At 32.6% G+C, this 22,964-nt stretch overlaps 2 protein-coding genes across 2 annotated transcripts; one reads left to right on the forward strand and one right to left on the reverse strand.

The window, feature by feature from the left end:
• The first annotated feature begins 8,584 nt into the window (after positions 1-8,584).
• On the forward strand, positions 8,585-9,025 carry LOC148767594 (uncharacterized). The gene has a single exon (XM_088824682.1). The coding sequence runs from the start codon at positions 8,585-8,587 to the stop codon at positions 9,023-9,025; it is 441 nt and encodes a 146-aa protein (XP_088680808.1).
• Positions 9,026-10,051: 1,026 nt separating this feature from the next.
• On the reverse strand, positions 10,052-13,230 carry LOC105971567 (homeobox protein knotted-1-like LET12). The gene is made up of 6 exons (XM_012996421.2): positions 12,647-13,230; positions 11,431-11,551; positions 10,871-11,073; positions 10,632-10,763; positions 10,257-10,393; positions 10,052-10,162 (listed from the first exon to the last, which is right to left on the reverse strand). The coding sequence occupies exons 1-6, from the start codon at positions 13,115-13,117 to the stop codon at positions 10,153-10,155; spliced, it is 1,074 nt and encodes a 357-aa protein (XP_012851875.2). The 5' UTR covers positions 13,118-13,230; the 3' UTR covers positions 10,052-10,152.
• Between the last annotated feature and the right edge of the window lie 9,734 nt (positions 13,231-22,964).

A 22,964-nucleotide genomic window follows, 5' to 3' on the forward strand; every position in this document is an offset into this window, starting at 1 on the left:
TCTATCAAATGGGAAGAAATTATTTTTCCAGATAATTGGATTATTGAACAAGCTATTCCTAGAAATCCTATAATAAATGATAGGTTTCAAAATATTGTTCAGACTAATGAAGGATCTGTACACATACAATTTGAAAATCGACAAAAATATATGCCTTCTCTTCATAGATCTAGTTCGAGTCATTCATACATTTCACCTTTTGACTATAATGTGGAGATTCCACAAACTTCTAGACTTCTACTTCTTGTTTAAGGGAAGATATGAGACCTGAAAAAGAAAATCATATTGATGAAATTATAATAAACAGAAATAATATTGTTCACAATATTAAAGAAACTGATACATTATCAGATATGAATTTCACAATATAATTTATGGATTTAAACCCAAAAATCAAGTTTGCTAAAGGATCTAGTGCAAGAGCACAGATCAATGAAGAATTTTATGATCCCAAATGGGATAAATTTAGATTATGGTATGTCAAAAATTTCTCTGAAGAAGAGTTTGAATACTTTATTAATAGTTTTTATGAATTCTGTGAAAAGCATAATGAAATTATATATTATGTTCCTTGGTTCTTTAATACATTTGTCAAAGAATACATTTCTGTTATTGAAAGAGATTATAAGCTTCAAACAGGACAAATACAAAAATCTGTTTTCCCTCCGCAATCAGCTTTTCAAATAGAAAAGAATAACAAACAAATTAATTTTAATGCTTTTTCAAAATTACTTGAAAATGATATGCTTCAAATTACTACAAGACATATAAATCAACTTTTTGCAAAACAAAACTTCACTAACCTTTATTTAACTATTCTTGGTGAAGAAATCATATCCTTACAAGATAGAGTAGAAAGAATAATTTCTGCTATAAATCAAATTAAACCGGATGTTCATATACAAACTAGAAGGGAAACTGATATAGTTTCCAATGCTTCTTCTTCCATCCAGCCTCCTCCTGAAGTCAGAGACTTTAAATTTAAAAACTTAAATGGTACCATTTAAAAACCCATAAATTATAAGTTTGTCAAAAGCAATGAAAAGCAAATCAGTTGCTTAAATATACATGAAAAACCCAGAAAAGTCCCAACAACGCCTGCGTCGCTCCTAGACATGATGGCAACAAGGACAAAGGGCACGAAGTATATTTAACCAAACTGATTCATTCAAGCTTCAACATGACTTAAAAAATTTTGAATTTAAAATGACATTATTACCATGTTAGTAGAAACTATATTTAGTCAAGCCATGATCTAGCACATATACAATCTAGCCGACCATATAGGCGGCAAAAACTGAAAATAAAGTAATAACAAAATTTAAATACAGAAAATTAAAATACTTACAAGAATATAGAAAACCAGCAGCAAGCTTTTATTTTTAAAACACAAGGCTTTTACAGAGGAAAGAGTGGTTTGGGAGAGAGGAGAAAAGGCAGAAAAACTGGATGCCTTTCCGAAATGAAAAAACATGCCGATAAGTAGAGAAATCACGGACATGAAACCCCGGATTTCAAAATAGAAAATAAAACTAAAGGTGATATTTCACCAAACAAATGACTTAGAAGTCAAAAAGGTGAACAATTACCACAACAAAGAAATGACCCATAAGTCAAAAAGGTGATTAGCAATTTGCCCATTATGAAGGACAATAATTCTCATACTTTTAATTTTTGTCGTCTCCTTCATTACTTCAAGAGAGAGTCTTTGAACTTTTCAAATGCATTATCAATGTCTGGGAGGTCTTCAATATCATCATCAATATCATCATCCGGGTCTTGCGCTTCTTGCATAGGATTATTTGATTTGGTAAAACTTGAATCATAGTTCATGGAAGCATCTGATTCTGAACTTCTAATCTGTTTAGATATATCATTCTTCATTTGCTCGAGGAAAATATCAATGATTTTTTCCCTTGGATAGATCTCAGAATATTTCTGAGCAAAGAGTTTGAAAGGACTAGTATTCTCATCTTCCTCTCGTTTTTCTAGATCATTTCTGTAAATGTTGATTTTTTCTTTTATTTTTTCAATGGTTTCGGAGCCAAATATCTCTCCTGTTTTTGTATCTAGGCGCATGAGTTTTTCCCAGAATTTAAACATACCAATTCTCCATAAGCATGGAGCACCGTAGTTGGTATAACCAAAAGTTGGTTTCCACTTCCAGATCCATGGAATACCAAATTCAATAAAAAATATGCAGGAAGTTTTCCCTTCAATATATTTCTCTTTATTTTGAATGCTGGGAGAAATGGCTACCCATTCTTTCATAAGGCTGCTGAATTTTTCAGGCAAAATGTTTGTTGATGGTCCGCAAATTCTCCACCAAGAAAAAAACCAAGTAGGGATTGGTTTGTGAAAAATATTTTCACATATCTTAATAAACCAAGAATGTCTTTGTTTTTTGTTTTCAAAGTAAAAAGTTTTATAAAAACTTTCTATGTAATCAAAATAGTTGAATTTAAAATTCTTATTATTTTGGGAGAACATTTCTTTCTCATTTAAGGGAGAAATTCTCCATTCTTCAAAAGATATAATCTTTTTAATAATGATTTTGGAAAAACTATAATTTCCTTTATCCTTTACATTTCCTGAAGAAAAATGGTTGATCTCAACACTCTTCATATGAACGAGGATATTTTCATAGAATCCTCTTGGTTTGTATGAACCATATGACAAAGAGTTATTACTCAAATATCTTTCCATGATTATCCATGGGTTATCTGCCCATTGTGAGTCCTTTTCTTATATGAGAAGAATGATTTCCTTATTAAGATTTTCAATGTAAATATGTGAATCATCATCATCTTTTGCAATATTGGCATACGATGCATGTGAACTTGACTCAGGGCTATTACCTTCTTTCTGCTGTTTTTGTTTCAAGAATTCTTGAAACTCATCATGAAGTGGATCTTTTGGATTACTAGAAGTATTACTTCCAGAAAAGCTTTGAGCTATAAGCTTTTTTTTCCCATGCTGAAGTATAGTGTTGGAGGTATCATTTCTTCCATCGTAATTTAGATTAGGGGGTTTTCCCCTACCACCTCTTCATCTATAAGAGGAAAGATAACCACGTCCAGGTGTACTCATTCCTGAAGATGTAGACATGTCAGGTATTCACGAGTTAAGAAGTCAGGAAGATGATTTTCTTCCCCTCGTTTATAAATAATTTGAAAATCGATAGGTGCTAAATGAGCTTGCCATCTGGCAAACATTTGTTTCGATACATCATGTTTAAAATATTTTATAAACATGAATCTTGCAAACTGACAATCAGTTTTAATAATAAATTTCTGATTATATAAATCATCTTGAAATTTAAGAACACTTCTAACAATGGCAAGAATTTCTTTTGCAACAGTAGAATAATTCTTTTGTGCATTATTCCATTTACCAGAATAAAATCTAAGAAGATATTCTTGTTTATTTTGGGGATTAATTTGTTTGAGGATTCCTCCAAATCCAATATCAGAAGCATCGGTTTCAATAATTTTTTTCCATTGGGGATTAGCAATCATTAAGCAGGGGAGATTTTTAACCTTTTCTTTGATTTTCCTAATTGCCTCAGTATGTTTATCAGACCAAGGTAAAGGATTTTTCTTTAACCTATCACAAAGAATAGAAGAGTCTTTATTGAGATTCTCAATATAAGGGGAAATATAATTCAGACTTCCTAAGAATCTTTGTAATTGGGTTTTATCAGTAGTAATATCAGGGAATTTCGATGCAAATTCAATATAATGCTTCTTTGGATAGGAATAATATTTCCCTTTTCAATGTTATGACCGAGAAATTTAATGCTTGTTTGGAATAGAACCATCTTAGGTTTTGAAATGACAAGACCATTTTGTATAACAATCTTTTTGAAAAGATCTAGATGTTTAAAATGATTTTCAATATCTTTAGAATAGACAAGAATATCGTCTATATAGACGATAATAAAATCACTATAGGGGGTAAAAATGTCATTCATAATTTGTTGAAATTCTGAAGGGGCGTTTTTTAATCCAAAAGGCATAACATTCCACTCATAATGTCCAATAGGAACATTAAAAGCGGTCTTATATCTGTCAGATTTATCAATGTGTATTTGCCAAAATCAGATTTTAAATCAAACTTAGAGAAAATTAGGGCATGGACAAGCCTGTCCAGAAGATCCTTTTTATTAGGGATAGGATGTCTAATCCATTTTAAAACTTTATTAAGGTGTTTATAATTAATAACAAGTCTAGGAACACCTCTTTCTTGTTCAGAATGTTTATTAACATAGAAAGCAGTACAAGACCATGAGGACTGAAAGGGAGAAATAAGTTTTTTGTCAAGAAGGGATTTTATCTCCTTTTTACATAACTCCAAATATTCAGAATTCATTTGACAAGGTCTAGCATTGGTAGGAATATTTTCTTCTTTAAAATTTTCTTCGTAGGGAAGGGAAACAATATGTTTCTTTCTTTCCCAAAAAGCATTTGGAAAGTCATTACATATTTCAACAGAGAAATTATTATGGATAATTTTAATCTTATCCTGTAATTTGGGATTTTTAAGTTTTTCATCAATAGATAAAAAACTAATTTCTTCTTTTAAAGAATTAATATGGAATTCTTTTCTGTCAATATGCTCTTGTAGTTCATTTAGAACTGTTTGTATAGGTTTTGTTATAAACTCAAAAACTATAGGTTTCCTTTCAAAAGTACATGTGAGACCTTTTGAATTAACAGAGGTCAAAGGATATATCTGATGTAAAAATGGGAGACCAAGAATGAGTTGGCTAGAAATGTCTTTGGCTAAAAAAGTTGATGTATATGTCTTGTAGTAATTTGAAGCATATAATTTTCAAGTAATTTTGAAAAAGCAGTAAAATTAATTTGTTTGTTATTCTTTTCTATTTGAAAAGCTGATTGCGGAGGGAAAACAGATTTTTGTATTTGTCCTGTTTGAAGCTTATGATCTCTTTCAATAACAGAAATGTATTCTTTGACAAATGTATTAAAGAACCAAGGAACATAATATATAATTTCATTATGCTTTTCACAGAATTCATAAAAACTATTAATAAAATATTATTTATATATATATAATATTAATAAAAATAAAAAAAGACACCAACTCGCGAGCCGGATTGCGAGCCGTCGAACAACTATATTTGGGCTCGAGCTCGAGCTTGTCCGAAGCTCGAACTTGTGAGCTCGAGCTTGAAAAACTTGAGCTCGAGTTCGAGCCTTTGTCGAGCCAGCTAGGCTCGTTTACCACGCCTACATACATTTGCTATAAAAAAGGGAGAGAAAAATTAGTGTTGGAAGGGGAAAAAAAAAAAAAAAAGAACAAAAGAAAAAGAAAATATTTAAAAACAAATGTGAAAAAAAATTCAAAAGTTGATCTTGTTTAGTGGGGAAGGGAAGAAAAAAAATACAAAAAAGAAAAATAAAATAATTAAAAAAACTTGTCCTATAAAAAAAGAGAGAAAATTTAGTGGTGAAAGAGAAAAAAAGAAGAAGAAAAAAAGAAAAAGAAAATATTTAAAAATAAAAAAATGTGAAAAAAATTGACCGCGTTTAGTGGGGAATGGAGAAAAAAGGAAGAAGAAAAAAAGAAAAATTAAACAATAAAAAGAAAAATCGAAACGTGTTCTATAAAAAAGGAAGAAAAAACAAATAATTAAAAAAACTGCTTTTAGGATTTAGGGCAAACCTTTCTTCTATATATAAAAATTTATATAACACGAGAGAAAAAAATATAAAAATAAAAGATTAAGATACATATTTACAAAAACTTTGAGGAGGCTAAAACTAATATTTAAAAAATATAAGTATAAAATACCTAAAAAAAATGAATCTTGGGGGTCCACAGCCCCTCCCGCCCCCTCAATAGTACGTTCATTGTTTATTGGTAACCGATGTTTTATTATTTTTTTTGGGTTTATCACCAATAAGCTCATTCCTTTAATATTTATTATAAATAAAGGAAACATTCATGTATATAACAAAATTGCCCCCAACCCTTTATACCCAATTCTTAATTGTAAATCCCAATTTAATCAATTTTGACCACAAAAATTCAATTTTGATTTTTTTTTTCAAAAACTTTTTTTTTTCAAAAAACATTTTTTTGTCGCCGGATTCCGGCATTGACCGGCGGTCAACGCCGGTCTCCGACGTTGACTTTTCGATTTTTTATTCTGGTCTGTTTTTTCCGCCGCCGGATTCCGGCGTTAATTTTTTTCAGTGTTTTTATTTTTGTTTTTTTTTACGTCCGCAGCTAAACATTGACCGTAATTGTGCTGTCACTGACAGTAAATTATACTGTCAATGACAGTACATTAACGTAATTGTTCTGCCGTTGACAGTAAATTAACGTAATATTATTATTTTTTATTTTTTGTTATTTTTTTTTTAAATTCTGTTTGATTTGTTAACAAGTGAACGTAATTATTTGTTAACATTAAAATAACTGTCAATCACAGCAATATTGTTGTTTAAACGGAAAAAAAAAAAAGATGTTACAGAAAGAAAAAAAAAATCGAAAAAGTCAACGCTGGAGAACCGTGGCGGAAAAATCAGGAAGAAAAAAATAAATAAAAAGGTAACGGCGGTGACGGACGAAATTGTCCATGAAAATATGTTGTCAAAGTTGAATAATTTGTGAAATTTAGGATTAAATTGAGGTTAAATTAAATTAAAGGATGAAATTGAAACATATTAAACGAGTTTATTGTCTGAATCTTTTTATGAATAAATACACATTGATGAACTTATTTGTAAAGACTCCTTATTTTTTTAACAAATGTTTGGCAAGTATACAATTGTAATTGGTAGATGATAATTATTTTACATGCCTACTTATAATCATTGGAGTGAGATAAATGCCCTTTGAATGTAATAGTATACCAAGCGTTTAGTTAAATCGAAATCATCGCGTTCACTCCGCGTGAGATGAAAGGGAACAAATTAAAGAGCCGGCAAATGGACCGGGTCTTAACCATTTATTAAGCACTCAACAAACATAACTTAAACTAGATATTTTCTGTACAAATCCTTTTAATTAGTGCATAATGCTGCCACATAGACCACTAACACAACATGTATTACGTGCTACCTGTGTTCTCCTTTTAACTTTGTCTTTTTTCCAAACAGAAGGGGTCAATAAATTTAGTCGCCCGTACTTTCTTGCGTTTCGTTTATATTAACTAGAAAACTCGTAACAAATCGAATTTCGAAGTGTATTGGATAAACTTTTTAATTGTACAATAGTAATATTAGTTCGTATTTGATAAACTTTTCATTTCATTTGTGCTAATAAAAATAACCCCATGACTTTTTTAACAATTAAATTTAGAGTAAAAAACAGTTTGCCTCCTAAACTAATGTTCGTTTTGCACTTTGCCCCCTAAACAAAAAAAATTTGCACGTTCTTACCTGAACTTCATTTTTTGTTGCACGGTGCCTCAATATTGGAATTTTCAGGCCATTTTGACCGGAATCTTGCACATGTGCTTTTCACGTGAGTTTTAAGGGGGCAAAACTCATATAGATGGAAAAGCCGCCGGAGGTAGCTCGAATTTGCAGGCGGAGCAGTGTGAGATTCCATCGTTGGGTCTGCAGAGGAGCAGTGTAGATGGTCAAAAGAATCCAAAATCCTCATTCCAAAAAAATCCCAAATTCAATTCAAACAAAACGTAGTAGATGGATTCTATCTTGGCTTTGGATCTTGGAATTTTGTTGGAAGAGGGAAATAATGATATCTCCCCACAAGCTGAAACCCACACTCAAATCCCCACACACATTCTCTTCTTCTCTGATTCTTCTTTGCACAAAATTTGCCACCCATCAATTTCTTATTGCTTTCACACATTTTACAGTTTCCAGCTTGAAAATTTTTATGAGGAGCAGGTTCTCTCAAGTTGCAGATTTTCCCACCTTGGTTTTTTTTTTTTGTTTTTTTTTTTTTTGAAGAATATAAATAAATTAACGTTTTTACCCCCTTAAAACTCACGTGAAAAGCACGTGTATAAGATTCCGGTCAAAATGGCCTGAAAATTCTAATTTTGAGGCACCGTGCAACAAAAAATGGAGTTCAGGTAAGAACGTGAAAATGTTTTTTGTTTGAGGGGGCAAAGTGCAAAACGGACATTAGTTTAGGGGGTAAATTGCGTTTTACTCTTAAATTTAATGTAATGATGGTCAATGCGATATAAACCCCACTTTTATTTATGCTTTTAGTACGTTAGGTTATTTCTTTTTGCTTTCTGCAATAGGTTCTACAATTTCCTTGGATATACCCGTTGTAATTGTCTACGACTTTTTTTAATTTATATTTACATTTTAATAAAAAAAAATGCACTTCTCTGATACTTCCTCTCAAACTCCTTGTAATTAAGGTCTCGATTTTTTCTCCCTATTCCTAACACAAACACAACACGGTTACACCCCGCGCGCACACACACTTTTATATATATATATAATCACAAGTACATAAGCAACTTCAATCATATAATCTTCCATTAATAGGACTAGAAAACCATCTCTAATTTTAATTCCTTTTTTGTTTCCATACAAAATCTCCCTGAAACTTTGTACTAATCTCAAACATGGCAGCCACACCGGCCTTCCCCACAACATATAATTATCCCCACCAGGACTACGAAGAGGCATCCACCACCGCCACCGCTGGCTGCGGCTGTCTCCGGCGCTTCTGCTTCGGACTGTACGCGAAAGAGGAAAGCAATAGCTACCTTCTGCAACAGGAGGAAGGAGGAGCGGCGCCCTTGATAAATGGTGCATGGCTTTTCGTAAACCTCAAGAAACTTAGGGATTTCTCGGAGCTCACGGCGGGGCCTAAATGGAAGAATTTTGTCAGAAAAATCGGTAAGATTTGCAGTTGTAAGAAATATAATTGTAAGACCACCGCGCGGTTTCAGTATTCGCCGGAGAGCTATGCCCTCAACTTTGCCGGCGGCGACCGGCCGGAGGATGACGAAGATTTGTTGCATAGTTTCTCGACGAGGTTTGCCCGTGCGGGTTTTTGCTGAGCAGTACTGATCAGCAAAAGGAGTTCTGCTAAGTGTGATTAGAAGTAGTAGTAGTAGTTATATTTCTTGAAATTAGTTTCTCAGAATTGGTAATTAATTTAATGTGTGGATTGTGATATTGGTTTTATTGATTTTTGTTTTCTTTCAGAAAAATGATAACTATTTAATTGAAATGAAAATATATCCTCTTTTGATTGATTGAAGCAAATGAACTTAAAGCATTTAGTGGAGTTCGATGCTTTTCAGATCACGTGTGACAAGATCCACCTAACGGCGTTGGCAAGCTAAGGGAATTCAAAGCTGGGTCAATTGACACAAGCTCAGTTACCACTTACTGAATGCAACCGCAAAAATAATTTCATAACCACCAATGGAAAGAATCTTCGAAACCTAACATGAGAATAGAGAGAATTAACGAATAGTCCATCGTGTTAGTCCAGAAAACATAAGATGAAATTGATATTTTTTGAACTAATCCAAATAGTGTAATCAATATTTCAGGAAAAAGACTTGGAACACATGTCTTCTGAAGAAAGTTCAGCCGCGTCTAAAGTACATATTACTAGCGACTTAGGTAATTAGAGTCGAGTGAAGTACCAAAAAAGGAGGAAGTCCCGGTGGTGTTTGTTTTAAATCGCATTGTTGTACTCGTAAATGCAATTTTATCCAAAAGGATTCATGATTGATTGATCGATTTGTGTAACAATATTGACAAAACCAAGCATCAAATTATATGCATATAACCTTGGATACTAGAACACCATAATATCATATATCACAGTAGCATGTTTATTTTCAAGGTTCCAAATAAATCACAATCGATTGCATTGGCATCAAATTCGTGTTCTTCGCAACGTCAAGCTACTGCAATCTTCCATTTCCATTTCCTTCCTCAACCAAACATTGCCCGTCTATCAGTGTCGTTGTGGCATATATATATATATATATATATATATATATATATATATATATATATATATATATATATATATATATATATATATATATATATATATATATATATATATATATATATATATATATATATACACGCAACTTTATATTACTTCAACCCGAAAACCGCGCTTATTGCAAAACCCTCATCGGTTCGTTTATCACCTGCACCACTATTTGATACTACAAAAAAAAAAAAGGAAACAAAATCAATTCGGCATTCTTAGTGAAAACATGTTAATTCCGGTAAAAATGAGATGAATACATAAAAACCCACCTCTTGCGCTTGCTTTTCTGAGACGAAGAAGTTGAAGAGTTAGTGTTCCAATTCCTTTTTCTTTGATTGATAAACCAATTATTGATCTGTTTCAAATGTAACCCTGTTTCCTGCACCAATCTTGCCTTATCTTCCTCCTAAAAAACAACATATATAGTTAAACGTCTATAAATTAACAGAGTTCGGAATAACAAAATTCTATTAATTTAGCAAAATATTAAATTAGTCGAATTAATAATTTAGCACATTGTCACGGAGTCGGGACCGAGAGAAATTATTATTTAAGCGAAGTTATTAATTTATCGAGGTTCGAAAATACTTTTCAGACAAGAGAAAATACGTTTTTTTAGCAGTAATATATAACACTTTTCTTACAGTTGGATAAGGCCACTTAGAATGGGACTGCCACCAAGCTTTCAAGACGGAAGTTGTATCACCGGGCAGTTTTCCCGCCCTTCTTTTTCGTAGTATTTCTTCTCTAATGTCCACAATCTTCTCTTTATAGCCCTATAAAAAAAAAATAATAAAACAATGAATTATTATTAGATTAAATTAGATCACACACAAGATTATCGAAGCACCATCATGGATTTTTCTTTTTTTGTTTTGCGGACCTGTTTAAGATCGTGTTTTAGCTCGTGTTTGACACGTTCAATCAAAGATCTCTCGGTTTCTGTAGGGACAAGAGGGCCGAATCCCATGTTGTCCGGTCCATCGAAGGATTCATCGAACAAATTAATTTGAATATCACTGTCTGCATGCATGTCCTCGTCATCATCCGACATGGTTGCTCCCGTACCTTCAGTTGGTGCTACACCTGTCGCGGGAATAATGATTGACACAAGATACAAACAAGTTTGGTTTTTCCTATTTTAAATATGGATTATTGCTAATGAAACAACTAACTGAATTTTCTTTTTCTTCATAACGAAAAAACTTTACTAAAAACTAAAAAGAAGAGGAAATTTGTCGACTTATTCGCTTTGTATACGACTAAGATTCTTGAAAAAATTGCGCATTCAAGAAGAAGTACTACCAAGATTCTTGAACAAATTTCCATGAACAAGGTCTAATTAACTTCAATGAATTATGTGAAATGACTTGGAATGAAAAAACGTACTTTCGGCTAAAAAATAATGTATAGTTATTTATTTAATATGTAATGAGACGATACCTGTTAGGGTTTGAAATGATTGCTCGAGCTCCCAACAAGCCATGACTGCTTCCATTGCATGGACTCGGACATGTTGTTGCAGTTGTTCTTTGAAAGAAGACAGCAATAGAACATAATGCGTCTACATCACAACAAAACACAAACGTGTAAGAAAAAAAAAGATTTATATGCAAACATGGCGAAAAGCGTCACCATATCATAAAGTACTTGTAATAACCTTACTGATATCAAAGAAGCATAATAAAAAATTGCACAAAAAAAGTGAATCGATAAAATATCCATTTAATTATTTTTGGGATATCAAAACATATATTTCGAACCAATTGTTGCACGTAATTACATCGATCTAAATGCATCGGCATAAGAAGGATCACGTATTCAAGAGGGTTGTTGGTTTGACTTAGTTACGATCTAACAAAAAAAATTAAATCCTAAGATAGGTAAAGATCCAATTTTATAAATAAGTGGAAACTATAGAGTTTGTCAATTTCCGGATGAAAAAAAGGAAGTTACGGAAGCGAAACGAAACGAGTAATAAGTGGAGCTGCATCAAGAAAGAGATTCTCCAAAGCACTATAATGAATATATATATAGAGTCTCAATTATTAGTGTAGTGAGTACAACAGATTCCTCTTCTGATGCGACACAACAAAATATCCTTAATTTTTCAAGAATCATTATATGCACATAAACATCACCAAACAAACCACGATTAAGACCGAACTCCGAGCAGAAAGTGGAAAACTTCAACTAAAATACATCATTAAACCTAACAAACAACAAATAGCATAGTGAAATTAAAGAAAGTTTGTTTTTGGTGTGCCTTAAACATAGAAGTGACATGTAACTATATATGTGGCTTAGCTTTATTTGAGCAAGATTCTTTAATGTCAATTTTTAGAGGCACTAATTCTTCAAAAATTTAGTCATGAAAATTATGAGCAAACAAAATTAAAAAAACCATCAAATCAAAAAATGTTCTAACATAGGACCTGCACATAATTAGTGTTAGAGTAGGTGACCGGCAAGCCAACTTGATGCGGACAAAAAGCAGAGCAAAATTTCAACCCCAAAAAAAACAATTTCAAGAACCCAGAAAACAAAAGCTAAAAATATAATTAATTAATTAATCAACAATTAAAAAAGACGATTCTTGAATCTTGATTATTAATTAGGAGATACATAAAACAAGATTAATTAGTTAGTTGGTCGGTACCATGAAATTGTCGAGGTCTTTATCATCTAAGGGGAGTTGACCATGACCATGAGCATGACCGAGAACAGAGTATTTAGCCACCACCTGATGCGACTGAGAAAGCTGACCGTCAATTCCGGGCAGCTGGTCCACCGGCGTAGCTATGCGGAGGCAGGTGACGTGTGCCGACAGCAGCTGTTCGTAAAGAGGGTGGCTCAGAATATCCACCTTGCACCTCTCTTTCTCCCAGTCGGCCGTGTTGTTTTCGTTGCTGTTATTACTGTAATCTCCGCCGCCGCTCTCTTGGTTGTGATCGCTGTTTTCCGGCGGGGGTTGACTTTGGGTGGGGAGCCACTGGTGGTGGAGGGTGGAGTTATTGAGCCAGGCGGTGGTGGTCAGGATTGGTTTTTCATCGGAGATGATGGAGCGGAAGAGGGCGGCGGAGGAGGAGGAGTGGTGGTCGTCGGAGTAGCGGTGGTCCTGAAATGCCATATAATTTGTTTGTTTGTTTGTTTGTTTGTGTATGGTGAACCAAATTTTCAAAGCTGCCTAATTATAGACAGTGTGCTTATAGACAAGGGGGATGGGGGTGGGGGCGGGGGTGGAAGGTTTGTTGGTGTAGGACAAGTTATATAGCATGGAAGTGGAAACCAAGAGGTGCTTTTTCTTTCTTTTATTTATATTATTATATATAATAAATTAAAAATTAAATAGCCAACATGTTGGGGATATTTTGGCTAAAGAATAAGTTGTAGATTCTTTTATTTAATAGGACAAATAATGTTATGTTGGTGGAGTGAAATAAAATAGGGCGATTTCACCCAAGTTCTTAATCCAAATTATTAAACTTGATTTCTTACTTGGTGCCCATGTAGTCAATAATTGTTTTGGAGCTCTTTGATAAAAGAGACAATTTGCTAAACACGCTTTAATTGTCTTTCAAATCAGGATAGACCGACTTTTGCAATCTGCTAAAAGTCCTGTGTTTTTCGGACTCTCCACACTTCATCACATTCTGTCCAATCTTGTTGCATTCTGTTAAATCTGGTCCATGTAGCTGTCATCGTTGAAAAGTTCTGCCACACAGCCACACACGGTGCACACACATAAATCACACACCTATATACGCAAATACGCAATATGAATTTTGTTACACCTATTCATCTCCGTTGTAGCCTAATAATCATAGAAACAAAACCGAAAAATATTAAGAATTGTTTGGTGATAATGATGATGATGTTGGTGGTGATGTACGCACCAAAGATTTTTTTTTCTCGACTTGTTTAACTAAGCTACGCAAATAAGTTGTCTAAATTGTGTAACTAAGCTGTCTAAGTTGTGGAACTAAGTTGTATGTGTAAGTTGTATACATGTTGTGGGAAACATTTATTCTTGTTTTAGTTTTTTTTTAACTATATTTTAACTAAGCCGTCGCTTATTAATTTATAACTAAGCTGTGTAAATCACCGCGTCGCCGTTACTATTAGTTTTCCTAAGCGATTTTGTTAAAAGGGGAGCGCACATGGATTTTTAGCAAAACGACAAAATGCGTTTATCCTTATAGCTATAGAGAATATTTTTTAGGGATCTCAAGCTAATTTCCCCTTGATAAAACCCCCAATAATATAATAATAGGAAAATGTCCATCCATACTTTTACTATTTGAGATAAATCAATGCTTCTTCCACCTTTCTCTTTAATTTTAAAATTGCCCTCCTACTATCTTGTTCCTACAATTCTCATCCCCATTTTGTTTTTTCTTTTCTTTTTCTCTTAAATTAATTTATGTTTTTTATAATTTAATTTTTATTATTATTTTTTCAATATTAATTTTTTTTTCAATTCTTTTTTTCTTTGTCAGGTATTTAAGCATAATCAATTAATGTACTGACTACTAAAATTGTTGTTGAATAATGAAATTGATTACTAAAACTAAAAGTAACAAAAAGAATCGTAATGCCGCAATGAAATCCACCACTATTCAACAAAAAACAAAATTTAAACAATAACAACCAACCGCAAAAAATAACAAAACAACTAAAAACACGAAAATCAATTATTTTTTTACGAAACAACAAATATACAAAAATTGTAATTGATTTATACAAAATTGGATGATGGATTAACAATGCCAAAACAAAAACACACCACAGTTAAGGCCCTAAGTCCAACTATGTGAGGCAAATAAAGAAACAATAAACGAAAATCTAAAAATTAATTAAAAAATGTAGCTGATTAACATTAATGGACTACTGAAACGTAGTGGATTAACCTTAACCGAATACTACAACGTAGTCAATTAATTATCCAACATCCGCGAACTTTCTTCGTGGCATGCACCATCCTCGGCGCAATCTACCCAACAACCTCTAGATCTGCTCTGCACCGTCGCCACACCAAACCATCACAAAACCCACACCATCAACGCCGTTCTTGTCGTTTGGATCATACTCAAAGACATGGCTTTCCGATGACAAGACCCACCATCTCTTCACTCTCCGCCGCCGCACGTTGAAACTGCCATCTCGTCCGCCTTCGCTGACGATAACGTCAACTGCACCTTTTTGATAATGGAAGAAGATTTGGAGAGAATAGAAGAGAAATAAAGATGGAATGCTTGGAGAGAATTGGCGAGAAAAGAAAGTCACGTAAGGTTTGAAGATCTAGGGCTTAGAGTGGGTTTGAGCTTTTATTTGATTTAATAATTAAATAAGGGTAATTGGTATTGTAATAATATTAAGGGTAAAATTCATTTTGCATCCCTGAATTATGGGGTGTGTATCAAACACCCCCTGAAATGCAACACATATCAAATGCCCCTCTCTCTTTTCTAGTCAACCATTAAAATTTGAACTCCATTAGTTTGAAGGTGCAATAACATTTGTACCCCTATGAGTTTAAGAGATATTGTTATTTATTTTTCTTAAAATCAAATCTTGGCACGTGCCCCCAACTCATCGTCTTCTTCTCCTTGCTTGCGAGATAATTAGTTTCTGTTTTTCGGCGGATGTCATATATATCACTACAATACCGACTCCCCAGCAAAAGGAAATATCTAAAAAAGTGACAGCAAAAGAGAAAAATAATAAATATTTTATTTCTCCAAAATCAACTCCTCCACAATGAAAAGAAACGAGAATCGAGTGAATCCTAATTTTGGGCACTAAATTGATTTTTGATGCAAAATAATCCTATAAAAGAGGAAGACAAAATTAAAAAAAAATTGTGATAATGAAGATGATGATGATGAGTGATATAATACCTATTTTATTAACTAAATGAAAATATAAATTAAATATTTTACTGTATAAATAGGTTAAAGAGTAAATAAAAAATATTACGGCTATTATTTAGTTATCTTTATACATATAAATTGTATATATATCTTTATAAAAATAGTTATCGTAAATTGAGGGGTAAATATGTCAAAAGATATTGATTGGGGAAAGTCAACTAGTACGCTTTGTAATTCATGGGGTTGTTTAATACACATCCCATAATTCGGAGGTGCAACTTACATTTCCCCTGATATTAATACGTCAAACTAGTTTTCTGAAATTAAAAAAAAAAGGGTTTTCTCTCTTGCATACTTTTTTCTAAATGGAAGGGGGTCTTGCTGATTTCCTCTTTATTTCAATGCAATTGTCTTGTATTTTTACGTAATTTGCTCATAATTAGTCCATAACTGTTTTACCTTTTTGGACAATAATTAAACACATAATCTGTCAGGAAAAGAGAATAATTTGGACTACGGGTGTAAACGAGCCGAACTTAGCTATTTTAGCGAGCTCGATGTCACGGACTTGTTCCTTTACCAACGAACCGTGCGGTCTTAGCTTCTTTTCGCCCATCGCGATAGCTTAGTGAGCCTCCCCGAAATGTGTGAATGATAAGTGCAGGAAAACGAATAAAGAACTTAAGAAGATAAGGAAGTTTGTAGGAAAGTACTTGTATTGCTTGAATGTCTTGAATTTTGTTGGATGATTACAAATGAAGTCCCTACTCCTATTTATACTCCTTAATGAACGGTGGAGATCTGTTTGATCTAATGGCTACGTATGGTTCACTAGAACACTTCAAATAATTCCTACAAAATATCCACAAAGGGAGGGTTCTAGAAAATTTTCTAGAATCCTCCAAAAATCTCTACTAATCTCTATATACACTAGGGCCAATTTGGGCCTAACTCTATTTGGGCTAAGTTTTGACTTCTTAACCTCCCAGCCCAAGGGAAACTAGCAAAGGGTTGGGTCAAAACTGGCGGGCCGTGACATCGAGCTCGAACTCGAACTCGAGCTCTTCGAGTATTTTTTTTCTGAGCTCGAGCTCGAAACTGAGCCATTTTATTATTATTTTTTATTAAAAAAATATTATTTTAAATTATAATAAAAAAATATCGAAATAAAAATAACCTGTAATTTAGTTTTTAAATTATTTATATGAATTGTTATTTATTTTATATTAACTATATTTAAAATATAAAATAAAAAAATAAAAATAAAAATAACTAGTGAGTTGACGAACAACTGAAAATGAGCTCGAGTTCGAGCTTTTGTCGAACTCGTTCACCGAGCTCACGAGCGGGAACGACTCATTTACGCCCCTAATTAGGACATAATCATAGAAGCTAAATATGTCTTAAAAAGATTAATTAGGACAAGTATAAAACCTAAAACGTCTAAAAGTCACAATGTTGGAGAGGATTTTAATTTTCTTCCCACATTTTTTTGCAAAAACGAATCTATTTGTTACTCGCTCCGTTCCAAAATAATTGACGTTTTAGGTTGTTGAGCGCATATTATGAAAATTAATAAATATTTGTGGATTTTAGGAAAAGACATATATTATGACTAAAATACCAATGTAACTAATTATATCTCAACTAATTAAGAGTAATAACAAACAAGGGCATAATTGAGAAAATATTAATTAATACATTATTGGAATTATAAAGTGACAGATAATATGAAACAAGAAAAACTTCCCAAAGTGACAGTTAATCTTAACTGGAACGAAGGAAGTACCAATATAATTCCAAAAGTTTCCCTATTTTTGGTATGCATATTAATTTATTTATTTTTTTACTAAATATACATTTTAATTGATACCAAGTTCTCTTATAGAGTTCATTACAAATAAGTCCATCATGGTCTACATATTCATAAAGGGGTCCATATAAAACACACTTTTACAAAAAAAAGGTCCACACATTGTCTAGAGGTGTGTAAGAGACTAAAATACTCCCTCACGTTTTTATATGCTCTAATTAGGGGTGTACACGGAAGATAACCCCGCGGGTTCTAATAAAATTTGCTCTCCTCCCGTCAACCAACGATTCTTGATTTTAAGGAACCAAATCTGTGGGTTTTCGATGAATTTAGGATAGACGGTTCGATGACGGGTTTACAATAGGACCCAATTTTCACAGGTCGAAACCCATCATAATTAAGCATATTAGTTTTTTAATAATTTATAAGTTTTACGGGAAACTATTTAGAAATTAAAATGAATGACCAAATATAAAATCTTAAATTGAAACCAAAGTAAATAAAATCAATGATAAATGTCAAGAGTAAATTAAAATTAATATGTTTTAACCATAAAACCATTAAAAGAGTAACTAAATTCAAAGCTTTATAAGACAAGATTTAAATAAAATAGATAATCATAGACAAAACGAGACGATGTTGTCATTATAGATATAAGTTTTGACATGAAAGAAATACTTTACTCATGTATTATATATTATTAATTTATTATACTTCATAATATAAACAAAACGACGTCGTCATTATAGATATAAGTTTTGACATTTAAGAAACACTTTATTCATGTATAATATATTATTAATTTATTATACTACATAATGTAAACAAAACGACGTCGTTTTGTATGGCGTGGCGGCACGGGTTTCGCGGATATTAAAAAAATGTGAACTCGTCTTAGACCCAAACCGCGAATCTTTTCTATTTCAAGACCCAATCCTATTGATGGATCTATATGTCCGGTCCTAGCGGGACGGTTTTTACTGGGTTTGACGGGTTCAACGGGTTGATGGGTCCGATTTGCTCACTCCTAGCTCTAATTTCATCCTTTAATTCAATTTAACTTCAATTTGACCTCAAATTTCACCAATTATTCAATTTTGACCAAAAAATCAATTTTGAGTAAAATTTCGCCCATGCCGCCGTTGACGGCTAGTTAACCGCTGTTGACTTTTTTCTTTCTTTTCTTTTTCTTTTTCTTTCTGACGCCGCTGACAGGCGGTCAACGCCGGTCTCCGGCGGCGTTAACTTTTTTTTTTCTTCAACATTTTTTGGCCCGTTTAAACAGTAATATTGTTGCGGTTGACAGTCATATTAATTATAATACTGTTTAACAAAGTAAAATTAACTATATTATAGTTTAACACAGTAATATTGCCATATTACTCTCTCGAACAATAATATTAACACAACAAAATAATATTAATATGTGTAATAGAGTAATATTAATATGTTGACCGTTCAACAAATGCAAACATAATAAAATGCCAAAAGAATTAATATTAATGTGGTGAACAGTAATATTATTGTCAACCACAATAATATTACTGTAACGATAGTAATTACCGTCAACCACAGTAATGTTATTGTGTTTACAGTATTAGTAGATAGTAATATTATTACGTTAATCGATCAACAAATCAAGTAAAATAAAAAGGACAAAAGAAAATAATATTGATGTATTTGACGGTAATATTATAGTATTTACAATAATTTTACCGTCAAGGACAATAATATTATTACGTTGACTTGTCAACAAATCAAACCAAAAAAAAAATAAAAAAAAAATAATATTGATGTGGTTGAAAGTATAATTACTGTTAACGACTGTACAATTACGGTCAACGTTCAGCTGCCGGCGTAGTAAAAATGGTTGGTTAGGGACTTATGCATAAAAAACCTTTCTAAATATCGGTCGTGCCGGTTGCCATATCGGTGGCGATCCTAAAACCTTATTATTGGTGAGGCAATTTGAAAAAATCGATTTTTTGGACGTTAAGGCCATTTGAGGCGGTTTGTGACGGTGTGTGGTGGTTTGGGAGGGTCAAATCGATATATCGGGTCAACAAGTCGGATTTTTTTAAATAATTATTAAAAGGAAATTAGGTTTTTTTTCTTCTGTTTTTCCAAATTTCAACCCAATTTTTTTTAATCAAAATCAAACCAAGTCACCACCCCGTAAGAAATAAGAATCTGATCAAAACTTACTAAAACAAAACGAAGCACACTGGTTCGGCGGCTGCTACAGACTGAGACGATGCTCGACGGCAAGCGGCGGTGGGAATAAAATTATGTTTAAATATTTTTAATATATATTTTGAGTATTTACAAATAATATTTCAAAATACATTATACTAAATCTAAAAACTGATTTATTTCCAATTTATCTCCGATTAGTCGCTGCCGCACCAATTTATCGTGTGACGGTCCCTAATTGCCTCCGACCCGATAACCATTTTTTAATGTAATAAAACATGTTTACATAAAAAAATTGGGTAAATGGCAAATAGGCCCATGACAAGGGCAATTAATTAAAAGAGGGACATCCAACTATTTTGTCTTTCAAATAAATCCAGCTCATTCAAACTTATTTGCAAATAAGGAAAATCCTTTTATATATACCAAAATTACCCCCAAATTCAATGAAACCCAATTCAACTCCAATTTCATGATTTACACCCCAATTTAGCCCAATTTCATCAATTAACCAATTTTAACCTTAATTTCAATTTTGACCCGCCATCACCGGAGACCACCGGTCGCCGCCGTTGACCGGCGTTGATTTTTTTATTTTTTTATTTTTTTTGAAAAACTTTTTTTTTCCTGAATTTTTTTTCCGGGCGGTCAACTGTCATTGACCGCCGGGTCTCCGGCGTTGACTTTTTTTTTTTTTTTTTTATAATTTTGTTTTTTCCTAAAAAAATATTTTAATTAATATTACTGTTTTGGCTGCTAAATTACTGTCTCCGGCAGTTATTTAACTGTCGGAGACAGTAATTTAACTGTTAATTAACTTTTTTTTTTCTTCAAAAATATTTTAATTAATATTATTGTATTCGTTGCTAAATTACTGTCTCCAACAGTTATTTAACTGTCGGAGACAGTAATTTAACTGTTAATTGACTTTTTTATTCTTAAATTTTTTTTTAATTAACATTACTGTATTTGTTGCTAAATTACTGTCTGCAGCAGTTATTTAACTGTCGGAGACAGTAATTTAACTGTTAATTGACTTTTTTTTCTTAAAAAAAATATTTTTAATTAATATTAGTATATTACTGTATTCGTTGCTAAATTACTGTCTCCAGCAGTTATTTAACTGTCGGAGACAGTAATTTAACTGTTAATTGACTTTTTTTTTTATTTTTTTTCTTAAAAAAAATTATTTTAATTAATATTACTGCATTGGCTGCTAAATTACTATCTCCAACAGTAATTTAACTGTCTTAGACAATAATATTAATAATATTACAGTTCGGGAAAATAATATTCATAATATTACTGTCCCAAACAGTAATATTACTATCTGAGTCAGTAATTTAGTAGCCAAGACAGTCATATTAATTAAAATATTTTTTTTCTAAGAAAAAAAAAGTCAACGCCGGAGACCGGCCGGAAAAAAAATTCAGGAAAAAAAAAGTTTTCAAAAAAAAAAAAAAGTCAACGCCGGAATCTGGCTGGAAAAAAAACATTTCAGAAAAAAAAATTATTTTCTGAAAAAAAAATTTGGGGGGTTAATGTGATATATTTGTTTAAATCCGAGGTCAATGTGTAATATTAAGGAAGTTAGAGCATAATGAGTGGAATTGATAAGAATTATACTATGGAGGGTATTTTAGACTAAAGACATGGGGATGGGTTTAATTGAATAACTGTTTTTTTTGTGGACCAAAATACATTTAAGTCCCATGTGATTGACCTTTTTGCCATTCGCCCAAAAAAATTTCACTGCATTCTTTAATTTTTTCTTACAACATATTTTTTTTCTAATATTTTTAGTCATGATTGGACAATTAAAATAATTTTGTCTCCTCCAAAGATATTAGTCTCATTTTTATTTTCCGCATCTTTTACCAGTATGAATTATTAAATAGATAAAAGTCTCGAAGCGCTTTCCAGCCAGTATATTTCATTTTCGTTTTGTAAACTTAAAAAAAATCATCAGTATAAGATAAAGTGAAAAATAAATAAATTAAAATATGAACATCATCATTTATAATGTAATTTTGTAATTTTACAAAAGAGTTAAATATATTTTGCACCCCTGTACTATAGCTATTGTCGCATTTACCTCCCTATACTATCAAATCCGACAAAACAACCCTTGCAGTTAGGGGTGGTTTTTTTTTTTTTTTTTTCATATTGCCCTACCGAACCCTACCAATATTCTATCGAAATGTTTCTACCGAATAATTACCGTACCATACCGTACCGTGCCGTACCCAAGTATTTTGGTAGGGCAGAGATACTCAAAATTATTACACCGGTATTACCCTACCGTATCAAAGTATTATTAACAAATAAAATTTTATTTGAATAATTAATATATTCTATATAAAAAATGAAAATAGTAGCTAAGTAATTATTAATAGTTAGAATTTAGTTGTAATTTTCAGGTATGTGAAAAATACTTGAAATGCATTTATTAATGATGATATAATTTATTTTAAGATTTTTCATGTTATAATTTTATTTAAGAAGTATTTTATATTACGTAACTTAAGAACATATATTTAAAATACTTATATGTTAAATACTAGTTTTGAGAATTTCAAACAAGTATATGCCATGAATTGTTTTCAGAAAATAATATTTAGTTTTGCGACAAATAGTAGATAACGTAAATTGGTAACTTCGTTAATGCTAGTGACTCAAGGGGTTTGGTACGACTGCTCTACCAAACCCACCCCTATGGCTGGACACGGCCACGGGCCGGGTTTGACCCGGACCCGAAGACTGCCCCGCCCCGTTGACCATTGACCCAACAAAGTATGGGTCGGTTTCGTGTCCCGATGTTTTGGACCCGAGACCCGACGGGTCTACCAGGCGGGGGGACCCGACCCGAGTACCCTTTGGGTCCACCTGGATTTTAAGTGAAATAACGCATGTTTTGGACCCGAGAGTCTACCCGGCAGGGGAACCCGAGGACCCAACCCAAATACCCGTCGGGTCCACCAGGATTTTAAGTGAAATAACACAAAAGTGCCGAGTTTGGGGTTCAACCCGGGTGGCTGGAGTGGTTCAGTAGAGTACTAACCACTCCAGCAAAGTAACTTATTCTTATAATAATTCTA

The sequence above is a fragment of the Erythranthe guttata genome, chromosome 10 (assembly GCF_056151865.1).
Source record: "Erythranthe guttata isolate IM_541 chromosome 10, IM_541, whole genome shotgun sequence".
Taxonomy (NCBI): domain Eukaryota; kingdom Viridiplantae; phylum Streptophyta; class Magnoliopsida; order Lamiales; family Phrymaceae; genus Erythranthe; species Erythranthe guttata.